Below are 21,927 nucleotides of genomic sequence, written 5' to 3' on the forward strand. Positions count from 1 at the left end.
AAGCTGCTGCAGTGCGCAGAGCGGCCTGCAGGGGGCGGAGCTGTGCTCACCGCAGACACACACACACACACAGAAGAAGAAGAAGAAGAAGAAGAAGAAGAAGGAAGGGAGGAAGAGGAGCAGCTGTTTGTTACTTTGACCTGTTGTTGTTGTTATTGTTGTTGTTTTCTACCTCTCCGTTTCTGTCTCCGGTACAGACCCGTGGCGTCTCCATGGCGACCCGCCGGATGTTGGAGGTGTACCTGGACCTGTTGTCGCAGCCGTGCCGCGCGGTGCACATCCTGCTCAACACCACCAACATCCCGCACACCGTCCGCACCGTGGCTCTGCGGAGAGGTGAGCGACTAATCGACTAACCGGGAACTGTATCCTTCAGTAAATCTTATCCTGCTGTTAAAAAAGAGTCGGTGGTGATGTTCGGTGCTGTGTATTTTAGTGGCCCTTAAAGAGTTTAAGGAGTTTCGGTGACCGCGACCTTTGACCCGGTGAACTCTGATCCACATCACAGCTCTTATCGCGCCAAACAAAACTTAATGAAAAATCTGTCAGGTTTTAGATTAATTTGTGAAATGTACAAATGTTTGTTATGTTAACATAAAATTAGACACATGTCAGGAACCAGAATGTTCTGATGATAAAGAAGAAGAAGATAGAAAACACAGGCAGCTTCATGTTTCAGGTAAATGACAGTTTTCAGGCGTTGTTATTGTTGCTCCTCTGTCCGGACCCGGACTCTGTCTCAGGAGTGAAGGAGAGTTGGTGAATTCAGACCTGAAGCTCAAGATGTGACAAAATTACGTCACTGACCTGTTGTCGCATGTGCGCGGTGCACATCCTGCTCAACACGCCAAACAAAACTTAATGAAAAATCTGTCAGGTTTTAGATTAATTTGTGAAATGTACAAATGTTTGTTATGTTAACATAAAATTAGACACATGTCAGGAACCAGAATGTTCTGATGATAAATTCGGCTCAGAAATAAAAACACAGGCAGCTTCATGTTTCAGGTAAATGACAGTTTTCAGGCGGGACTCGCGCTCCTCTGTCCGGACCCGGACTCTGTCTCAGGAGTGAAGGAGAGTTGGTGAATTCAGAAACTGAAGCTCAAGATGTGACAAAATTACGTCACTGTGATGTCATGATAATGTCGAACTGTTTGAAAGGCTCCTGTCAGTCTGGTCTGTGTGCTGAACAACATGTCGTGTTACATTAAATTAAGGGATTCCTTATTTATTTGTTTATTATTTAGCCTTTATTTATCCAGGAAATGTCCCATTGACATACAAGATCTCTTCTTCCAGGGAGTCCTGGCCAAGACAGCACATATAAGTTCCATACATAAAACAATAAAACATACATATACGATGAAAACATGAAATATAAAAAATCAACAGTAAAGGGCAATTGTAAGTGAACATTAATTAAAACAACTGCACGTTTCCTGAAGGGCTGATTTTAAAATACCTTTAAACACATTTACAGTAGGGAGGGACAGCAGGTTAATTTTATCTTGCAACTCATTCCGTAATGAGGGGGCATAGAAAGAAAATGAGGTTTTACCAAGACTGCATCCGGGGAACATTTAAAAGCATCCCATTTGCTGCTCGTCTAGTGCTGTAGGTGTTCGATTAAAAAGAAAAGGAGATATAAGATGGTAACTTACCTACTAATGTTTTAAAAGTAAAAGTCAACATGTGTACTTCTCTCCTCTGGTATAGGGAGGGCCATCCTAACGATTCATATAAGGTGCAGTGGTGTGTGCGTGAGCCCGCACTCGTTACAAAACGGATTGCTGCATGATAAACAGAGTCCAGCTTTTTAAGCAGGGAAGATGCTGCATGCATATATATCACATCTCCATAATCCAAAACAGATAACAACAAGCTCTGCACAAGTTTCTTTCTGGCTTCGAATGGGAAACATTTTTTTAAACGAAAGAAAAAACCCAGTTTCAGCCTAAGCTTCTTCAGCAATTTGTCCATATGTACATTAAAAGACATCTTGTCATCAAGCCATGTACCTAAATATTTATAAGAAGTAACTCGTTCAAGACACGTACCTAAATATAAGGGAGTTTGGTTTTAGCTTTTTCTCTGTGCTGGTTTGGTGCAGGAGAGAACAGGACTCCAGAGTTCACCAAACTGAACCCGATGCAAAAAGTTCCTGTGATGGTGGACAACGGCTTCGTCCTTACTGAGAGGTACACACACACACACACACACACACACACACACACACACATTCTGGGGCCGGTTGCACAAAACACCTTAAGTTAAGATTTCCCGTAAAGTCCTACTTAAGGTTTCCTTAAAAAAAAAAAAAAAATCTGTTGCACAAAGACCCTTAAGTCTTCCTTAAGATTTCATTAAGGTGTTCACTTAAGTATTTAAGGTTTCTCTTTGTTTTGGCGTTATACTTAAGGAATCCCTAGATCCTTGGCACAAAAGACCCTTAAGTCTTCTTAAGTTTCCTTAAAATGTTAACTTAAGTATTTATGTTTCTCTCTTGATGTTGGTCTTACACCTAAGGAATCCTTAAAATGTTCACTTAAGCTAAAGTAATCCTTAGACTGTTGCACAAAAGACCTTAGCAACCAAAGCAAGTTAAAAAAAAAAATAGTCTGTGAGTCCAAACAAACAAACAAACAAACAGTCTCCATGGAAACCGTCACTGCTGTAAAATCTCCTGTAACAGTAAATGGGTTTTTCTCAACTAAGGAAAACTTAAGGGGTTCTGTGCAACTGTATAAGTCCCTCAGCTAAGGAGAAATTAAGCCTTTTGTGTCATATTTAAGGAGAAAACTTAAGTTGTTGTGTGTTTTTAAACTGTGTTTTTTTTTTTGTCGAAGCAACAAAACTGAGGATTCTTCATCATCATCATCTTCGCTCTGCTCTTGTAGCTGTTAGTGAGACTTTACTGTGTGTGTGTGTGTGTGTGTGTGTGTGTGTGTGTTAGTGACGCCATCCTGAAGTACTTGGCCACCAAACACAACGTCCCGGAGCACTGGTATCCACGGCAACCAGAGAGACGAGCCAGAGTGGACGAGTACACGGCGTGGCATCACACCAACACACGACCACACGCTGCCAAAGTGTTTATACTGGAGGTACACACACACACACACACACACACAGTGAACACATCTGATCGATGGGTGATTGATTGATTTAGATGAGTCGTGTTAAGCTGAGTCAGTGAATCGTCTGAAAGTCTGTGGATCGACACAACCCTCTGTCTGATCACACACAGACCAAACACACATCAATAATCAAACTCAGGATCAATGACTGTCAACAACAACAACAACAACAACAACAACAACAACAGATGGCTGCAGGGTTGAGTCCAAACACCCAGAGATGAGTTAGCATGTTAGCACTTCCTGTTTCCTGGTCTTGAGGTCGGTGTAACCTCACAAAGTGTGTTTTACCTCCGTCTGTTCATCAGCGCTCTCTGAGCTCCCTTCGGTTCTTGACGTCAGTTCAGTGTTGAGGCGGGAAAACGATGAAACGCGTCACATGAATCACCTCATGATGATGATCACTGTGTTGGTCAGGTTCATGACTCCGCCCCCTCCCGTGCTCCAGGTGCTCCTCCCGGCTCAGACCGGTTCTCAGGTGGACGAGGGGCGTCTGACTCGTGCTCTGTCTCAGCTGGACGACACTCTGGATAAACTGGAGACCATGTTCCTCCGCAGACAGCCCTTCCTGTGTGGTGATGACATCACTGTGGCCGATCTCCTCGCCATCTGTGAGCTCATGCAGGTCAGTCGCTCTGATTGGTTGACATATTAATCATCCGATTCTTCCCTAAGCCCCTCCCCCCTCAGGTGCTGTTGCTGGAAACACACACGGCCCTTTTAACACAGAGGTGGCGCCATAGAGCCGCGACCCCGTCCATTCAGCAGGATGACATCACAGAATCAAAAGAGACGTGACATGTAACACAACAGCATCAGCCTCTAGTGTGACATATAACATACGTGTCAGCAGCTCTTTATAAACAATAACAATGACATCACATGTCAATAACAATCATTTAGTGTCCCTGTTATATGGCGGCTGATCTCGTCCTCTGCTCGGAGGGTAAGGAGCTCCTGGACCTCGTTGTTTAAGTTAGCTGCTAACAGCTGCTGTTCTTCTTCTCTGAGTTAGCTGCTAACTGCTAACAGCTGCTGTTCTTCTTCTTTGAGTTAGCTGCTAACTGCTAACAGCTGCTGTTCTTCTTCTGTGAGTTAGCTGCTAACTGCTAACAGCTGCTCTTCTTCTCTGAGTTAGCTGCTAACTGCTAACAGCTGCTGTTCCTCTTCTTTGAGTTAGCTGCTAACTGCTAACAGCTGCTCTTCTTTTTTGAGTTAGCTGCTAACTGCTAACAGCTGCTGTTCTTCCTCTTTGAGTTAGCTGCTAACTGCTAATTTCTGAGTCTCCTGCGGTGGGTCACACACTGAACATGTCATCAGAGCGTCACACCCGTCCCGCCCTACTGGCTGTCACATTTATACAGACGTCTCGGGGCTGTTGTGTCTCTGTCCCCTCATTCTGTGATCGAACCCTTTATACAGAGCAGTGAGGCAGAATAACACCGTCACATTCCCGCCTTGAACAGGAAGTGTAAAAAGGGCCAGTGTGTGTGTGTGTGTGTTTTGTCAAATGTTAGAGGGGCTTGGTGATTGGTTGCTGGTTCTGAGCATGCCCAGTGTGTCTCCCTGCAGCCTCTGGGAGGGGGCAGAGACGTCCTGCAGCAGCGTCCACAGCTGCAGCGCTGGAAGAGCAGAGTCCAGTCGGCCGTCGGCGAGTCGTTCGACCGTGCTCACGCCGTGCTGTACAGCATCAGAGACCGTCGCAAAGCCAAGCTGTGATGTCACATGGAGGAGCAATCATTCAGTCATTTGATGATGATGATGATGATGATGATGATGAAGAGGACAGGTGTGTCTGATCAGTTCAGTCTATGTGAAGTTTTTCTGTTTTCATTAAACCTTAAATCAATAATTACAATTATCAGCTGACAGGAAAACATGACGGTCACATGATCCACGTCTTCAGTTTGATTCAGAACTTTATTTAAACAAATAAAAACAAACAAACAGCTTCAGTCAAACTTGTGATTGTAAATAAAATGTCTCAGAATCAGCTGACAGGTTCAATAACTTTATGAATGATAATAAATGTAACAAATAAATAAATAGTTTATTTTCATGTTGGTCTTTGTCTCTTTATCTGACTCACTGTCGCCATGACAACACTAACAGTGTAAAGCCCCGCCCCCTGACTGTCTTCACGTGAAGTCATCAGTGAACTTTGATCAATAATCAGTCAATATGATTTTAATATTTAAACTTTATTGAAGAATAAAATTTTCAAACAGTGAAAAACATTATGTTTATTTACAGTTAGTGAAGTATCTGAGTCACATGACCTGAGGAATGGCAGAATCTGATTGGTCCTTACAGTGGGTCAGGGGGCGGGGCTTGGCTCCGTTTAGCCGGATGCTCCTCCCCTTCATCTTTGTCGCCTTCATCTCTTCTTCTCTTCCTTTTGGAGATTACGGAGGATGACTCCGCCTCCTGCTGGGGGGAGGGTCCGGGGGGCGGGGCCACAGCAGCAGCATCAGAGGGGTACATGAGTCTGTGAGCCGTCTGTATCATCTCTTGATCCTGAACACAGACAACAGCACTGAGACTACATCTCCCATCATGCACCTTCACAATGTTTCATCACTCATCACCAGATTATGTGAAGTGAAAACACTCTGTTTCATCACTGTGGCGGTGCGTCCTTTGGTGCCACGACACCTGTTAAATAAGACTTGTATGACATGACGTGTATGTTTCCAGCTGCAAAATTAACTTTTCAGATTATTCCAAAAATACCTGAAGCGTTCCTTAGCGTCCCCATGTTTGGTCCCCCCTCTGTTGGGGTACCTAGCACACAGATCTGGTACTAAAAGGTGGAGCTAGAAACCCTGCAGTCTGATTGGTCAGTAGAGGACGCTCACTCTGGTTTTATGTAACCTCTGTTCATACATCAGTAAACTACAACTATAAAATGAAAGAGAAAAAAATCACTTCATTCACTGGGCCGACTGCCGGCAACTTTTAAGGTGGAACGTTAACTTGTAATGTTACTCAATGCATGAGTTGATGACGTGAATCCATCAGCACACCTTAAATTTCACTGTGACAACTTTGACCATCACTTTAGTTTTTATATGACACACACTTTTAGTAATGACTTTAAAAATATAGATTCATTTGGAGCGGATTATGTGAAGGTCATATATTCTAATCCTCACTTCCTGTGAGCTACAGCAACACTAAACCCCTGAGCTTGCCTGAGAAGGACTAAATGCACAAAGCTGCTATTTTGAAATATCCCATGGAGAGAGACTCTCACTGCAGCCTGTTCTATTTTGTTGTGAAAATGTGGGCGTGCAGCCTCGTTCTGTGGACGATAAACCAGGTGCAGACTTCCATCTGTGTCACCGCTGATGAGGAAATACAGCGAGTGCTGGACGGAGCAGTGAGTGACAACAACCCCGCCCACATTTAAGAGGACTGTCTGAACACACCCAGGGTCTAGGTACCATGTCTGAAGGCTTACTGCTGGTTCCAGAGGGACTGGACTGAAAGGGTTTGGTGGAGACGAGCTTTAGTTCAGGCTGAATTTCCTCAGGTGTCACAGCCCTACAGCAGCAGGACTGTGGACCAGGTGTAGTTACCTGTAACCACGGGTGCTGCAGAGCTTCCTCGATAGTCATCCTCTTACTGGGATCAACAACCAGCAGCTTCCTCACCACGTCCTTCGCTGGAAACACACACACACACACACACACACACACACACACACAGTGAGCACTGCAGCACTGTCACAGTAGACAGGACACTATGATGACAGTCGTACCTTGGTCAGAGATGTGGCTCCACTTGGACGGCACCATGATGAACTCTCCTCTGATGATCTGCTCTGTGACCGTCAGGTGACCAAAACTCTCATGAAACGGAGGATAACCTCCGAGACTGACAGACAGACAGACAGACAGGTTAACACCTGAGGGACAGGTAACAGACGTCCATGACACAGGTAGAGACAGGCGTGAGCCTACCAGACAAAGAGCAGGACACCAAGGCTCCAGGCGTCCACGGCGAGGCCGTATCCTGTGCTGGTGGCGTGGGTGAAGACTTCAGGTGCCAGGTAGGACGGAGTGCCACACAGAGTCCTCATCAGCAGGGTCGAGTCCAGGATCCTGGACTGGTTAAAGTCTGTCACCTGAGGGACAGTGACACACAGTCTGATGAGGAGTGTGAGGACGGTGATGAAGGTGATGAGGGTGATGAAGATGAGGGTGAGCGTACCTTGATGAGACAGACGTCTTCCAGTGAGGACAGCAGGACGTTCTCAGGTTTCAGGTCTCTGTGGATGATCCCGTTACTGTGGAGGTACTGCCCACACACACACACACACACACACACAGTTACACACAGTGGACTCAGGTGTGTGGTGGTTACCACAGCAACAGTGTCTCTGTCTCACCTGAACAGCTTTCAGCATCTGATAGAAGTAAAGTTTGGTGACGGATTCTTTGAGCTGCTGCTGAGTCTTTAGTTTGTGGAACAACTCTCCTCCCTCCATCCTGACAGACAGGCAGGCAGACAGGCAGACAGACAGACAGGCAGGCAGACAGGCAGACAGACAGGCAGACAGACAGGCAGACAGACAGGCAGACAGGCAGACAGACAGGCAGACAGGCAGGCAGGCAGACAGGCAGACAGACAGACAGGCAGACAGACAGGCAGGACTTTATTAGCCTTAAAGATAAACCATAACATCTACCAGTATCAGACTGGTAACCAGTATCAGTGTGATCAGCAGCAGCTCTGTGAAACTGAATCAATACATTTATTGATCTTATTGATGATGATCAGCTGACTCACAGCTCCAACACGATGTAATAACTGTCGTCTGTCTGATAGAAGTCCTCCGTCTTTATGAGACAAGGCTGCAGGACACAAGGAGAGGAGGAGACAAGGAGGAGAGGGAATAAGGAGAGGATAAAAACACCATCAGTGATTACTGATAATACTAAGTTATTAAATAATTATTGAATAATTAATAACTAAATTTAAAATATTTGAAAATATGAATTATTACATAATAATAATTAATTAACAGTCATTAAACCATTAATAACAGTAATTATTGTTGTTATTAGTAACGTCTCTTAAAGGGTCAGTGTGTGTGATCTTGTCTCTTCTTCGTTGGTGTCAGACTCACGTGGTCGATTCTCTGCAGGATCTCGATCTCTGTCTGTGCGTTTCGTGTCGCCGTCTGTGATTGGACAAAAACAAACAGATCACATGATCACCATCCTGACCTGCCGCTGGTCATCAGTGAGTCTGATGTTCAGACGCCATCTTTGTAGTTTTTTTTTATGTTTTTCCCCATCTAACACCAGCTTCATCGCTCACCAGAAGGAAAGAAGGAAACAGGGAAGGAAACAAGGGGAGGAAGAAGGAGAGCTCTCAGCCAATCAGAGAGCAGACGAGATGACTCACCCCTTCAGACTGGAAGTTCTTCTTGTTTATTATTTTCACCGCAAACTTCCTGCAGGACGATCGCTCGAACGCTAGTTTGACCTCACCACACACTCCTCTGTAACACACACACACACACACACACTAAGTTCAGTGTGTCAGAGCACAGGAAGTGACATCATGGTGGCGTGAACAGTGACTCACGTGCCGATGCGTCGAGACAGCAGATATTTCTCCTGAAGCTCTCTGGGTAAACTGGACTGATCGTCGGACATCAGGTCCATGAAGACAAACACTGTGGACAGACAGACAGACAGACAGACAGACAGACAGTATGAGGTGAGACCTGTGTCCACAGTCACCTGTTCAGATGTTCAGCCGTGTCTCACCTTTGTTTCGTGGCTCAGCCAGAGCGAGCACGGCGTTGTTGATGAGAGGAAGCTTCCTGTCCTGACCGATCTTTATCCCGTCAACAAACGTCCCGTTGTTACTGTAGTCCTCCACAAACACCTCGCTGCCCTCCTGACACACACACACACACACACACACACACACACTTACGGTCAGGGTATACACTCACACACCTTCACTCAGTCATCATCAGTAAACAGGAAGTGACCTCACTCTGTAGATCCTGAAGTGTTTCTTGCTGTAGATTCGGAACTTTTTGGATTCTTTGTCGTTCGGATCTCTGAGGACATAGTGACACTTTGGACCGCGTCCAAACAGGTACTGCTCCTCAAAACAGTCTGTAAACAAACAAACAAACAAACAATCAACAACAAGAAACAAACAGTACCAGTGTTAGCATTAGCCTCACTGTTAGCATGTTAGCACGTGTGGGCTCACCGAGGCTCCTGAAGCCCGGGGCCATCGGCAGCAGGCGGCCCCAGGGTTGTGGTTCGGGCTCCTCGGGGACAGACGGCAGGGTGACAGGGATGGTGTCCACGCTGCTCAGCGTCCCCGAGCCGCTGGATGACTGGCTGCCTGATGTTGGCCCACTGGAAGAACTGGAACCAGGCTGGGACTTGGGCTGGGACGGGGACTGGGTGGACTGGGTTGATTGGGTGGACTGGGCCTGGGATGGGGACAAAGTGGACTGGGCCTGGGACGGGAACTGGGTGGACTGGGGCTGGTCCCCCTCACTGGGAGCCTCCTCAGACATCTCCCAGCCCTGCAGAATAAACACATGACGTCATACTGGAGTCTGTAGACACGCCCCTCAGCCTCATGATCAGAGGGAACATTGAAAAGCTCCGCGCCAAACTGCTTTTAGAAAATGTCCTATTTTAAAAACAAAGGCCCGTTAACTGACAACACCAAAACGGAGAACAAGAGTGAGACACGTGTCACAGACCGTCTGGACTCTTCTTCACTTCGGCTTTAAATCAACATGAAATAAACAACTAACAGCTTCTTAATGAGGGAGCTCATTGAGTCACATCCGGCTTCAGTCTCAGCCAACACGCGGACGAGTTGACGTTAAATTAGAGGATTTGTTAATGGAGTTCGGTGTGTGGAGATAATCTGTCTCTGGACTGACGGTGTGTGAGCTGCAGCCTCAGACTGACCTGAGACCAGACCCGGGTCAGGAGACCCGCATTAGACCTGAATATGAACCAGAACCAAGCGACCCAGCTCCATATCCGCTGCCAACCCTCCGACCCACCTCATATCCCCGCCGGGACGAACCGAGCCGAGCCGAGCCGAGCCGTACTAACTCGGCCTCGTGCACCACCGTTAATCGTCCACTCACCGTTCAGACGGTCTCCTCCGGGTCTCTGCAGGTAAACACACCGGACTGCCGCGGACCGGGACACGTGGGGACACTTTTCCTTTTTTCTTTTTTTTCTTTTTACCGGGCTCGAGCATGAAACGCACTTCCTGGTGCCGTGTTTTCGTCCTGCGTCATGTGACCGTCCCAGCCAATGAGAAGTTCTCAGACCCGTCACGTGAGTTTGGAGCGGCGGGTGTATTTCCGGGTCTGGTTTCAGGGTCCTGCAGCAGAGACACGGCGCGAGACGCTCACGCATGATCCCGATGATGATCAATACCGATCGATAAGTGACTGATGACTCAAACACCTGTCCGTCTGCACACCTGTGTGACGTCATGTCCAAACAGAGGAGTGCTGCTAAAACTCTGATCATCACAGACGGTGAGGTCACACACAAACTGTTGACATGTTTATATCATACATGTCATACATGTTTATAGGTAACAACAGAGGGTGGTCACGTGTCAGTGATCGCACTGTGTTGGGACTATTTTCAGCGGCGGAGGTTCGTCAGTGGACCAACGGTCAGTTCGTTGTTATATTGGGGGGGGGGGGGTGTATTTTATATTTAACTTAATTTAACTGATGTTTGTAAACAATAAATCGTGTTTTCTTTTTAAAACAAGGTGCAGCATGTCGTCTGTAAAATATGTGGTTGTTGTTTTTTTCTTATTTAAAAAACAAACAAACAAAACCTTCCTTTAATTCTCTCTGTTGATAAAACTTGTCTTTGAGTCTTTGAGTCGTGTTTTCTTACTGAAACTGTAATGATGAAGAGGAGGAGGATGATGATGATGATGATGATGATGATCGTCAGTCAGACTCCAGCAGCGTCCTCCTGATGACATCATTGGGTCAAACTGAGCAAGACGACGCTGCTGGGTCCATCCAACTGTCTGTCTGTCTGTGTGTCTGTCTGTGTGCCTGTCTGTCTGTCTGTGTGTCTGTGTGTCTGTCTGTGTGTCTGTCTGTCTGTGTGTCTGTCTGTCTGTGTGTCTGTCTGTGTGTCTGTCTGTCTGTGTGTCTGTCTGTGTGTGTGTCTGTCTGTGTGTCTGTCTGTCTGTGTGTCTGTCTGTGTGTCTGTCTGTCTGTGTGTCTGTCTGTGTGTGTGTCTGTCTGTGTGTCTGTCTGTCTGTGTGTCTGTCTGTGTGTCTGTCTGTGTGTCTGTCTGTGTGTCTGTCTGTCTGTGTGTCTGTCTGTGTGTCTGTCTGTGTGTCTGTCTGTGTGTCTGTCTGTGTGTCTGTCTGTCTGTGTGTCTGTCTGTGTGTCTGTCTGTGTGTCTGTCTGTCTGTGTGTCTGTCTGTGTGTGTGTCTGTCTGTGTGTCTGTCTGTCTGTGTGTCTGTCTGTGTGTGTGTCTGTGTGTCTGTCTGTGTGTCTGTCTGTGTGTGTGTCTGTCTGTGTGTCTGTCTGTCTGTGTGTCTGTCTGTGTGTCTGTCTGTGTGTCTGTCTGTCTGTGTGTCTGTCTGTGTGTGTGTGTGTGTCTGTGTGTGTGTCTGTCTGTGTGTCTGTGTGTCTGTCTGTCTGTCTGTCTCTCTGTCTGTGTGTCTGTCTGTCTCTCTGTCTGTCTGTCTGTCTGTCTGTCTGTCTGTCTCTCTGTGTCTGTCTGTCTGTCTGTCTGTCTCTCTGTGTGTGTGTGTGTCTGTCTGTCTGTCTGTCTGTCTGTCTGTCTCTCTGTCTGTCTGTCTGTCTGTCTGTCTGTCTGTCTCTCTGTGTGTGTCTGTCTGTCTGTCTGTCTGTCTGTCTGTCTCTCTGTCTGTCTGTCTCTCTGTGTGTGTCTGTCTGTCTGTCCAACTGATGATCATGTGCTCGTGATGTTTGAAGCTGATGTCACTGATGTTCAGACATCAGTGACATCACTGCAGGATGGCGACTGGTACTCTGATTACTTTATTGTAATAACAGTACTGTAGTACTTCTACTACTCTGTGTTTATAGAGACTGATCAGCTGATCTGAGGTCAGGTCAGACCCTCCATGTTGTCCTGAGGGTCAGTGAACGCATCCGCAGTGTCTGTGATGTCACGCTGCCACCTGCTGGTCACTGAGAGGCAAACGGCTCTGAGTTCTTCTTCTACTAATAATAATAATAATGATCCTCCTCATGATGCCTCCTGTGAGCAGACGAGGAGGTGGAGGCCGAGGACCTGAACCCGTTCTCCTTCAGAGAGTTTCTACGCTGGAAGAACCAGAACCAGAACCAGGACCAGGACCAGGACCAGGAGGGACACAGTAAGGTACAACAGTTACAGTCTGAAACCACAGAAGAAGAACCAGCTATTATTATTACTGTTATCATCCTCCTTCTTCTTCTTCTTCTTCTTGTTAAAGACTCCATCTGTCTCTGTGTCTCTCTCAGAGGTCGTTTGACGTCGGGAGCGTGACCTTTGACCCTGAGGTCAGGAGCTGTTTCTTCTCTGAGTCCTCTCTGGCACCACAGGTACAGTGACATCATCACTGACATCACAGTGTACCCTTGTCTGGGGGCAGGACGCACTGAGATAAAATGGAGGACAGTGAATATGGAGAGAACAACTAATGTGTGTGTGTGTGTGTCCAATCAGGAGGAGGAGGAGTGGGGGCGGAGCTTCCAGTCAGGTGTAGACAGCACCTCCTCCCTCTACACAGAGGAGGAGGAAGACGACGAGGAGGAGACCAGGTGAGTCATGCTATTCACTGATTGGTTGATTGCTGTTACATTAGAGGCGGAGCTTAATGGTTGTAATGTTGTTGGGATCACATCATGTGCCACATTTCTGAATGAAAACAGGTTCTCCTCCAAACCTGAGATCCAGCAGGGAGGAGCAGGAGGAGGAGGAGGAGCAGGAGGAGGAGGAGAGAACTATGAAGGAGATGATGAGACCTCCATAGCTGAACCAGTCACCTCCTGCAGGAAGAGGAGTGGGCGGAGCAGTCAGATACAGCAGGTACGTGTCAGAGCGGTCAGACTGTGAGGATGAGGCGTTCAGGGTCTGCTGCTGTTTGTTTTTGTTTCTTTGTTTCCAGCGTGCTCCTGAATGCATCACAGGACCGCCACCTGTCTGTATGCTGATGTTTCCTCCTCGTCTCAGGTCATGTCACAGTCGTAGTGTCGTGTGATTCACTGTTACAGGAGCTGAACGTGTTTACTGAGTGACGCTGACACAGATACAGAAACACAAACGTGTTATTGGCTATTAATCATAGCGCAGCATCGGCCGGCTGGAACAAGGCTGTGCTCAGTAGACTCCTCCTTCAGACACAATCTGTAGATCTTCTGTTGTCTTCTCTTTGAAATCACTTCTCCTTTTTGGAAAACTTTAATGTTCCTTCTGGAAGTGACATCATGGGCTCCATGCTGACATCACAAAGAGGCGGAGCTTAGCAAAGGGTCAATACACCCAACAGTACAGTGGTAATCAGTGTGTATGGTGTAGAAGGAACGGATGTCTACACTTATCTACACTTATCTACCTCCTGACCTACCCACCTACCTACCCACCTACCTACCCATCCATCTACCTACCTACCCATCTACCCACCTACCTATCTACCTACCTACCCACCTACCTACCCACCTACCTACCCACCTACCTACCCATCCATCTACCTACCTACCCACCTACCTACCTACCTACCTACCTACCTACCCACCTACCTACCCACCTACCTACCCATCCATCTACCTACCTACCCATCTACCCACCTACCTATCCACCTACCTACCCACCTGCCTGCCACCTGCCTGCCCATCCATCTGCCTGCCTGCCCACCTGCTGCCCACCTGCCTGTCTGCCTGCCTGCCTGCCTGCCTGCCACCTGCCTGGCCTGCCTGCCTGCCTGCCTGCCTGCCTGCCTGCCTGCCACCTGCCTGCCTGCCTGCCTGCCTGCCCATCCATCTGCCCACCTGCCTGCCTGCCTGCCTGCCCATCCATCTGCCTGCCTGCCTGCCTGCCTGCCTGCCACCTGCACCTGCCTGCCCATCCCACCTGCCTGTCTGCCTGCCTGCCTGCCTGCCTGCCACCTGCCTGCCCACCTGCCTGCCGTCCATCTGCCCACCTGCCTGCCTGCCTGCCACACCTGCCTGCCTGCCTGCCCATCTGCCTGCCTGCCTGTCTGCCTGCCTGCCTGCCTGCCTGCCTGCCTGTCTGCCTGTCCATGCCTGCCCACCTGCCTGTCTGCCTGCCTGTCTGCCTGCCTGCCTGCCTGCCCACCTGCCTGTCTGCCTGTCCATCTACCCACCTGCCTGTCTGCCTGCCTGCCTGCCTGCCCATCTGCCCACCTGCCTGTCTGCCTGCCTGCCTGTCTGCCTGCCCATCTGCCCACCTGCCTGCCACCTGCCTGTCTGCCTGCCTGCCCACCTGCCTACCTGCCCATCCATCTGCCTGCCTGCCTACCTGCCTGCCTACCTACCATCCCTCACCCACCGTCCATCTGCCCCACCTGCCTGCCTGCCTGCCTGCCTGTCTACCTGCCTGCCTGCCTGCCCATCTGCCCACCTGCCTGCCTGCCTGCCTGCCCATCTGCCCACCTGCCTGTCTGCCTGCCTGCCCATCTGCCCACCTGCCTGCCTGCCTGCCTGCCCATCTGCCCACCTGCCTGTCTGCCTGCCTGCCTGTCCACCTGCCTGCCTGCCTGCCTGCCTGCCTGCCCATCTGCCCACCTGCCTATCTGCCTACCTACCTGTCTGCACCCATCTGCCCACCTGCCTGCATCCATCTGCCCACCTGCCTGCCTGCCCACCTGCCTACCTGCCGTCATCTACCTGCCTACATGCCTGCCTGCCTGCCCACCTGCCCACCTGCCTGCCTGCCTGCCTGCCTGCCCATCCATCTGCCTGCCTACCTACCTACCCACCTACCTACCCATCCATCTACCTACCTACCTACCCACCTACCTACCCATCCATCTACCCACCTACCTACCTACCTACCTACCTACCTACCTACCTACCTACCTACCTACCCATCTACCCACCTACCTATCTACCTACCTACCTACCTACCTACCTACCCATCCATCTACCCACCTACCTACCTACCCATCCATCTACCTACCTACCTATCTACCTACCTACCTTCTGAACAATGTACTGATCTACCTGTCTACCGAACCAAAGACCACCTATGTACCTTTTGACCTATCGGCTTACCTACCTACGTACCAACTTACCTACCCACTGACCGACTGACTGACTGACGGAGGGACCTACCTGTCTGTATGTATTCTATTTTCTTTGCTTGTTTTGGTTTTGTTGTGTCACATGAAGATTTTCCAGAACGACACTACGTTAGAAAAAGTGATGATGATGGAGACCTGTTGATTATTAAACACTTTGATGTTTATTTCTTTATTTATAAGAACAACAAAGATGATTCTATTTTCTTTGCTTGTTTTGGTTTTGTTGTGTCACATGAAGATTTTCCAGAACGACATTACGTTAGAAAAAGTGATGATGATGGAGACCTGTTGATTATTAAACACTTTGACGTTTATTTCTTTATTTATAAGAACAACAAAGATGAATCACATCATTAACATGTCTGTAAATGCATCAGTGTGTAGTTCAGGGAACCTGGGAAAAACACAAAGTCAGGAATAAGCCACTTCATGTTTTTACCCTCCAAACTAAACTAACGGTGTTTGGTTCCAGCTGAAGGAGGAGAACATGACTCTGAGGAGATCCATCAGGGAGCTGCAGAGGAGATCAGAGCTTAACGAACAAAGGTGAGCACCAGCCAATCAAACCAAAGCACCAATCAGAGACGCTGTCAGTGCCAGAGTGTTTACCCATCATGCCTCTGTCCTCCCTGTCAGGGTGGCAGATCTGTCGGATGAGCTGCTGCAGAGGACACGTCAGGAGGAGAAGGAGGCTCAGGATCTGGAGAGCATGGTTCACTCTGTGGAGCAGAACCTGCACCTGATGACGGTAAGCAGCACTCACCTGACACCTGTGTCCACCTTGTTAGGGACCCCTGAGCAACTGTTACATCCTGTTTAACTGATTTACTGTTGTATCTTTGTCTCTGTCTTTGTCTCACCATCCTCTGTCTGTCCTACAGAAGCGAGCAGTGAAAGCAGAGACCTGTGTGAACAAACTGAAGTTGGAGTTGCAGCAACTGCAGGTGAGGCAGGCATTTTGTATGAACTTAAATTCATAAAATAAATCTGACTGAACTCCATAGAGAGCAGATATAAATATCACAACATACTATGAAAAAAACGTCATGTCGTCCAAAATCATGAAAAACGTCATAGTATAGCATGTCGTCCAAAATCGTGAAAAAACGTCATAGTATAGCATGTCGTCCAAAATTATGAAAAAAAGTCATAGTATAGCATGTCGTCCAAAATCATTAAAAATGTCATAGTACAGCATGTCGTCCGAAATCACGCAAAAACATCATAGTATAGCATGTCGTCCAAAATCACGCAAAAACGTCATAGTATAGCATGTCGTCCGAAATCATGAAAAAATGTCATAGTATAGCATGTTGTACAAAATCATGCTAAAAACGTCATAGTATAGCATGTTGTCCAAAATCACAAAAAAAGTCATAGTATAGAATGTCGTCCAAAATCATGCAAAAATCGTCATAGTATAGCATGTCGTCCAAAATCACGAAAAAACGTCATGGTATAGCATGTTGTCCAAAATCACGAAAAACGTCATAGTATAGCATGTCGTCCCAAATCACGAAAACACGTCATAGTATAGCATGTTGTCCGAAATCACAAAAAACGTAATAGTATAGCATGTCGTCCAAAATCACGCAAAAACATCATATTATAGTATGTTGTCCAAAATCATGACAAAATGTCATAGTATAGCATGTCGTCCAAAATCACGAAAAATGTCATAGTATAGAATGTCGTCCAAAATCACAAAAAAAGTCATAGTATAGCATGTCGTCCGATATCACGCGAAAAACGCCATAGTATAGCATGTCATCCAAATCAAAAAACGCCATAGTATAGCATGTTGTCCAAAATCACAAAAACATCATAGAAGAGCATGTCGCCTGAAATCACGAAAATGTCATAGTATAGCATGTTGTCCAAAATCACGAAAAATGTCATAGTATAGCATGTCGTCCAAAATCATGAAAAAACTTCATAGTATTGCATGTTGTCTAAAATCGCGAAAAAACGTCATATCATGTCGTCCGAAATCACGAAAAAATGTCATAGTATAGCATGTTGTCCAAAATCACGAAAAAACATCATAGTATAGCATGTCGTCCGAAATCACGCAAAAACGTCATAGTACAGCATGTTGTCCGAAATCACGCAAAAACATCATATTATAGTATGTCGTCCAAAATCACGCAAAAACATCATATTATAGTATGTCGTCCAAAATCACGCAAAAACATCATATTATAGCATGTCGTCCGAAATCACAAAACACGTCATAGTATAGCATGTCGTCCGAAATCACGCAAAAACATCATATTATAGCATGTCGTCCGAAATCACAAAACACGTCATAGTATACCACGTCGTCCGAAATCACGCAAAAACATCATATTATGGCATGTCATCCGAAATCACGAAAAAAACGTCATAGTATAGCATGTCGTCCGAAATCACGCAAAAACATCATATTATAGCATGTCGTCCGAAATCACAAAACACGTCATAGTATACCACGTCGTCCGAAATCACGCAAAAACATCATATTATGGCATGTCATCCGAAATCACGAAAAAAAAGTCATAGTATAGCATGTCGTTCCAAATCACGAAAACACGTCATAGTATAGCATGTCGTCCAAAATCATTAAAAATGTCATAGTACAGCATGTCGTCCGAAATCACGCAAAAACATCATAGTATAGCATGTCGTCCGAAATCATGAAAAAATGTCATAGTATAGCATGTTGTACAAAATCATGCTAAAAACGTCATAGTATAGCATGTTGTCCAAAATCACAAAAAAAGTCATAGTATAGAATGTCGTCCAAAATCATGCAAAAATCGTCATAGTATAGCATGTCGTCCAAAATCACGAAAAAACGTCATAGTATAGCATGTTGTCCGAAATCACGAAAAAACGTCATAGTATAGCATGTCGTCCGAAATCATGAAAAAATGTCATAGTATAGCATGTTGTACAAAATCATGCTAAAAACGTCATAGTATAGCATGTTGTCCAAAATCACAAAAAAAGTCATAGTATAGAATGTCGTCCAAAATCATGCAAAAATCGTCATAGTATAGCATGTCGTCCCAAATCACGAAAACACGTCATAGTATAGCATGTTGTCCGAAATCACAAAAAACGTAATAGTATAGCATGTCGTCCAAAATCACGCAAAAACATCATATTATAGTATGTTGTCCAAAATTATGAAAAAAAGTCATAGTATAGCATGTCGTCCAAAATCACGCAAAAACGTCATAGTATAGCATGTTGTCCAAAATCATGACAAAATGTCATAGTATAGCATGTCGTCCAAAATCACGAAAAATGTCATAGTATAGAATGTCGTCCAAAATCACAAAAAAAGTCATAGTATAGCATGTCGTCCGAAATCACGCAAAAACGTCATAGTATAGCATGTCATCCGAAATCACGAAAAAACGTCATAGTATAGCATGTTGTCCAAAATCACAAAAAAACATCATAGAAGAGCATGTCGTCTGAAATCACGAAAAAATGTCATAGTATAGCATGTTGTCCAAAATCACGAAAAAATGTCATAGTATAGCATGTCGTCCAAAATCATGAAAAAACTTCATAGTATTGCATGTTGTCTAAAATCGCGAAAAAACGTCATATCATGTCGTCCGAAATCACGAAAAAATGTCATAGTATAGCATGTTGTCCAAAATCACGAAAAAACATCATAGTATAGCATGTCGTCCGAAATCACGCAAAAACGTCATAGTACAGCATGTTGTCCGAAATCACGCGAAAACGTCATAGTACAGCATGTTGTCCGAAATCACGCGAAAACGTCATAGTACAGCATGTTGTCCGAAATCACGCAAAAACATCATATTATAGTATGTCGTCCAAAATCACGCAAAAACATCATATTATAGCATGTCGTCTGAAATCACAAAACACGTCATAGTATAGCATGTCGTCCGAAATCACGCAAAAACATCATATTATAGCATGTCGTCCGAAATCACAAAACACGTCATAGTATACCACGTCGTCCGAAATCACGCAAAAACATCATATTATGGCATGTCATCCGAAATCACGAAAAAACGTCATAGTATAGCATGTCGTTCCAAATCACGAAAACACGTCATAGTATAGCATGTCGTCCGAAATCACGAAAAAACGTCATAGTATAGCATGTCGTCCAAAATCACGAAAAAACGTCATAGTATAGCACAGGCGTAGGCAACCTGTGGCTCCGGAGCCACATGTGGCTCTTCAGCCCCTGTCCAGTGGCTCCTTGAGCATTTGAGAAAAGAAGTCTATGGAAATTCCTTCTATGAATCCAAATGTCGCTGAACCTCGATAGCAGTGGCTGGTTAGCTATGGATGCCAAATCCAAAAAAGTAAATTGAATAAAATAGAGAATGTAGTAGTGCGTTGACAGATTTGTTTGCTCTCACTGCCAGCTCTGCAAAATTTAAGTACCAGATAATTATTAATAGTGCCCTGCACAGTGGCCACCTTGTGGTAAAACATATTAATGAATGCTTATTTAGACCATAAGTATACGCTAATTTAGACTTAATAGGCTGTTTACCTTGATTATAAGTCTCAAACATGTTTTGCGGCTCCACACAGATTTTTTCAAATTATTTTTGGTCAAAAATGGCTCTTTTAATGGCAAAGGTTGCAGACCCCTGGTATAGCATGTCGTCCGAAATCATGCAAAAACGTCATAGTATAGCATGTCATCCAAAATCACGAAAAAACATCATAGTAGACCATGTCGTTCAAAATCACGCAAAAACGTCATAATAAAGCATGTCGTGAAATGTCACACATTAATATTAATATTTGTTGTGTGTGTTTCAGGCGGAGGTTGACTCCTTGCGGTCCGAGAATGTCAGTCTGAAGGCAGCAGAGTCTGAGGTTGTCACGACGATGAGGCACAACGCTCAGGTGGCATCTGAGTATCTGAACAAGACAGCAAGCCACGCCCACTCCTCCATCCGGTCAGTACCTGTCAACAGTAACAGGTCCTGTGATACGTGTCCTGTTGTTTGGTGGGTGTGTCAGAGGTCTTAGCCAATCAGCTGTGAGCTGCAGACTCTAGTTGATGTTTGATCGTCGAGGGTCCTAAGGACAGAGTGATGTCGTATGCTGTAAAGCCCTGTGAGGCAAATTGTGATTTGTGATATTGGGCTTTATAAATAAAACTGATTGATTGATTGATTGATTGATAATATTCATGAAGAAGAGTGAAGACAGCTGTAACCTGTCTGTCTGTCTGTCTGTCTGTCTGTCTTCAGTCAGCTGATGGGGGAAGCAGAGACTCTCGTTCTGGTCTCTCAGCTGCTGCAGTCCATTGACAAGATCTCCACCCTCGACTCAGAGTCCTGAACTCCTCCAGACCCACAGACCTCTTTTGGACCTCCTACAGACGCTCGTCTCTGATGGACAGGAGGACGTGGTTTCCATGGAAACATTCCTGAACGAACAAACTGTGAGGTCAGAGGTCAGCGGGTCTCAGTCGGTCCGTCATGTTTCCTCACAGGCACTTTATTTTGAAAGTGAATATATGAACTTTTGATGACATCACAGCAGCTGCAGGACTTCTGGCTGCTGATTAGTTGGATTGTTTGAATTTACAGTGTCATTGAATATGAAGTTTCAAACAGCTTTGATTCTTGTTATTGATCATTTATGAAGTCTGCTCATTAAATAAACTCATTCATGATATAATATCTGTGTATTTACATTCAGAGAAATGACTGAGACATTCAGTTGATTTTATTTTGGGACTGTGGACAATATAAAACATGAATGTATGTACCTGAGTTAGCTTTAAGCTAATGCTAAAACATGAAATGAAACATCTGAAAATGTGGCACAGTTGACATACTAACATGTTTTATAATAACAGGAAGTGACACACGTGTTCTGATGTTTACTGAACTTCAGTTTTATTTGTGCCAATTAAAGTTCACAAAGAGGAAGAGATTGTTCTGTTTTTGTTTCTTTTGAATAAATAAAATGACATACATCTGTTGATTTGCTGTAAAAAAAGATTCAGTTTGTTCTTTGTGTAGACTGCTATGACCGTTATTTACATACAGTACTATGACCTTTTTAACATACTATACTGTGACCTTTTTGTTACACACTACACTGACCTTGTTTTTTTTACACACTATGACCTTTTTTTACATTCTGTACTATGACCTTGTTTACATATTACACTATGAGCTTTTTTCAATACTATACTGACTTTTTGTTACATACTACACTATGACCCTTTTCTTGCACACTACACTGCAACATTTTTATACATTACTATGACCTTGTGTTATATCCTACACTATGACATGTCGTCAAAAATGACAAAAAGTTAGTGTAGCATGTCATCCAAAATCACAAAAGACGTCATAATAAAGCATGCCGTCCAAAAAACAAGAAAAGAAAGTCATAGTATAGCATGTTGTCCAAAATCATGAAAAAACGTCATAATAAAGTTTTTTG

The 21,927-nt window shown here is 45.4% G+C and overlaps 3 protein-coding genes across 3 annotated transcripts; 2 read left to right on the top strand and 1 right to left on the bottom strand.

Moving 5' to 3' along the window:
* The first annotated feature begins 66 nt into the window (after positions 1-66).
* Positions 67-5,199, top strand: gstt2 (glutathione S-transferase theta 2). Its single transcript, XM_049579785.1, has 5 exons — positions 67-336; positions 2,114-2,201; positions 2,957-3,107; positions 3,589-3,765; positions 4,713-5,199. The coding sequence occupies exons 1-5, from the start codon at positions 213-215 to the stop codon at positions 4,857-4,859; spliced, it is 687 nt and encodes a 228-aa protein (XP_049435742.1). The 5' UTR covers positions 67-212; the 3' UTR covers positions 4,860-5,199.
* Positions 5,200-5,407: 208 nt separating this feature from the next.
* On the bottom strand, positions 5,408-10,444 carry chek2 (checkpoint kinase 2). The gene is made up of 14 exons (XM_049579767.1): positions 10,291-10,444; positions 9,384-9,708; positions 9,159-9,283; positions 8,924-9,056; positions 8,739-8,829; positions 8,556-8,652; positions 8,275-8,328; positions 7,935-7,999; positions 7,534-7,633; positions 7,356-7,442; positions 7,106-7,269; positions 6,904-7,019; positions 6,722-6,807; positions 5,408-5,657 (listed from the first exon to the last, which is right to left on the bottom strand). Exons 2-14 carry the CDS (start codon positions 9,697-9,699, stop codon positions 5,448-5,450), a joined length of 1,644 nt encoding a protein of 547 aa, XP_049435724.1. The 5' UTR covers positions 9,700-9,708; positions 10,291-10,444; the 3' UTR covers positions 5,408-5,447.
* Positions 10,445-10,514: 70 nt separating this feature from the next.
* Positions 10,515-21,459, top strand: entr1 (endosome associated trafficking regulator 1). Its single transcript, XM_049579776.1, has 10 exons — positions 10,515-10,692; positions 12,433-12,545; positions 12,668-12,748; positions 12,873-12,967; positions 13,079-13,235; positions 15,941-16,014; positions 16,105-16,216; positions 16,350-16,412; positions 20,281-20,420; positions 20,718-21,459. The coding sequence occupies exons 1-10, from the start codon at positions 10,647-10,649 to the stop codon at positions 20,806-20,808; spliced, it is 972 nt and encodes a 323-aa protein (XP_049435733.1). The 5' UTR covers positions 10,515-10,646; the 3' UTR covers positions 20,809-21,459.
* The last annotated feature ends 468 nt before the right edge of the window (positions 21,460-21,927 follow it).

This window comes from Epinephelus fuscoguttatus, linkage group LG6 (genome assembly GCF_011397635.1).
Source record: "Epinephelus fuscoguttatus linkage group LG6, E.fuscoguttatus.final_Chr_v1".
NCBI classification, from domain to species: Eukaryota; Metazoa; Chordata; class Actinopteri; order Perciformes; family Serranidae; genus Epinephelus; species Epinephelus fuscoguttatus.

Excerpts from the sequence above, each read along its gene's own strand:
- chek2 (XM_049579767.1), bottom strand. The coding sequence starts at position 9,699 with ATGTCTGAGGAGGCTCCCAGTGAGGGGGACCAGCCCCAGTCCACCCAG. Across the intron at positions 8,000-8,274 it reads TCCTGCAGAGAATCGACCAC|CCTTGTCTCATAAAGACGGA; the intron begins GTGAGTCTGACA and ends TGTGTCCTGCAG. Across the intron at positions 5,658-6,721 it reads TGCAGCACCCGTGGTTACAG|GATCAAGAGATGATACAGAC; the intron begins GTAACTACACCT and ends GTCTGTGTTCAG.
- entr1 (XM_049579776.1), top strand. The coding sequence starts at position 10,647 with ATGTCCAAACAGAGGAGTGCTGCTAAAACTCTGATCATCACAGACG. Across the intron at positions 10,693-12,432 it reads AACTCTGATCATCACAGACG|ACGAGGAGGTGGAGGCCGAG; the intron begins GTGAGGTCACAC and ends TCCTGTGAGCAG. Across the intron at positions 16,217-16,349 it reads AGAACCTGCACCTGATGACG|AAGCGAGCAGTGAAAGCAGA; the intron begins GTAAGCAGCACT and ends TCTGTCCTACAG.
- gstt2 (XM_049579785.1), top strand. The coding sequence starts at position 213 with ATGGCGACCCGCCGGATGTTGGAGGTGTACCTGGACCTGTTGTCGCAG. Across the intron at positions 2,202-2,956 it reads GGCTTCGTCCTTACTGAGAG|TGACGCCATCCTGAAGTACT; the intron begins GTACACACACAC and ends TGTGTGTGTTAG. Across the intron at positions 3,766-4,712 it reads CCATCTGTGAGCTCATGCAG|CCTCTGGGAGGGGGCAGAGA; the intron begins GTCAGTCGCTCT and ends GTCTCCCTGCAG.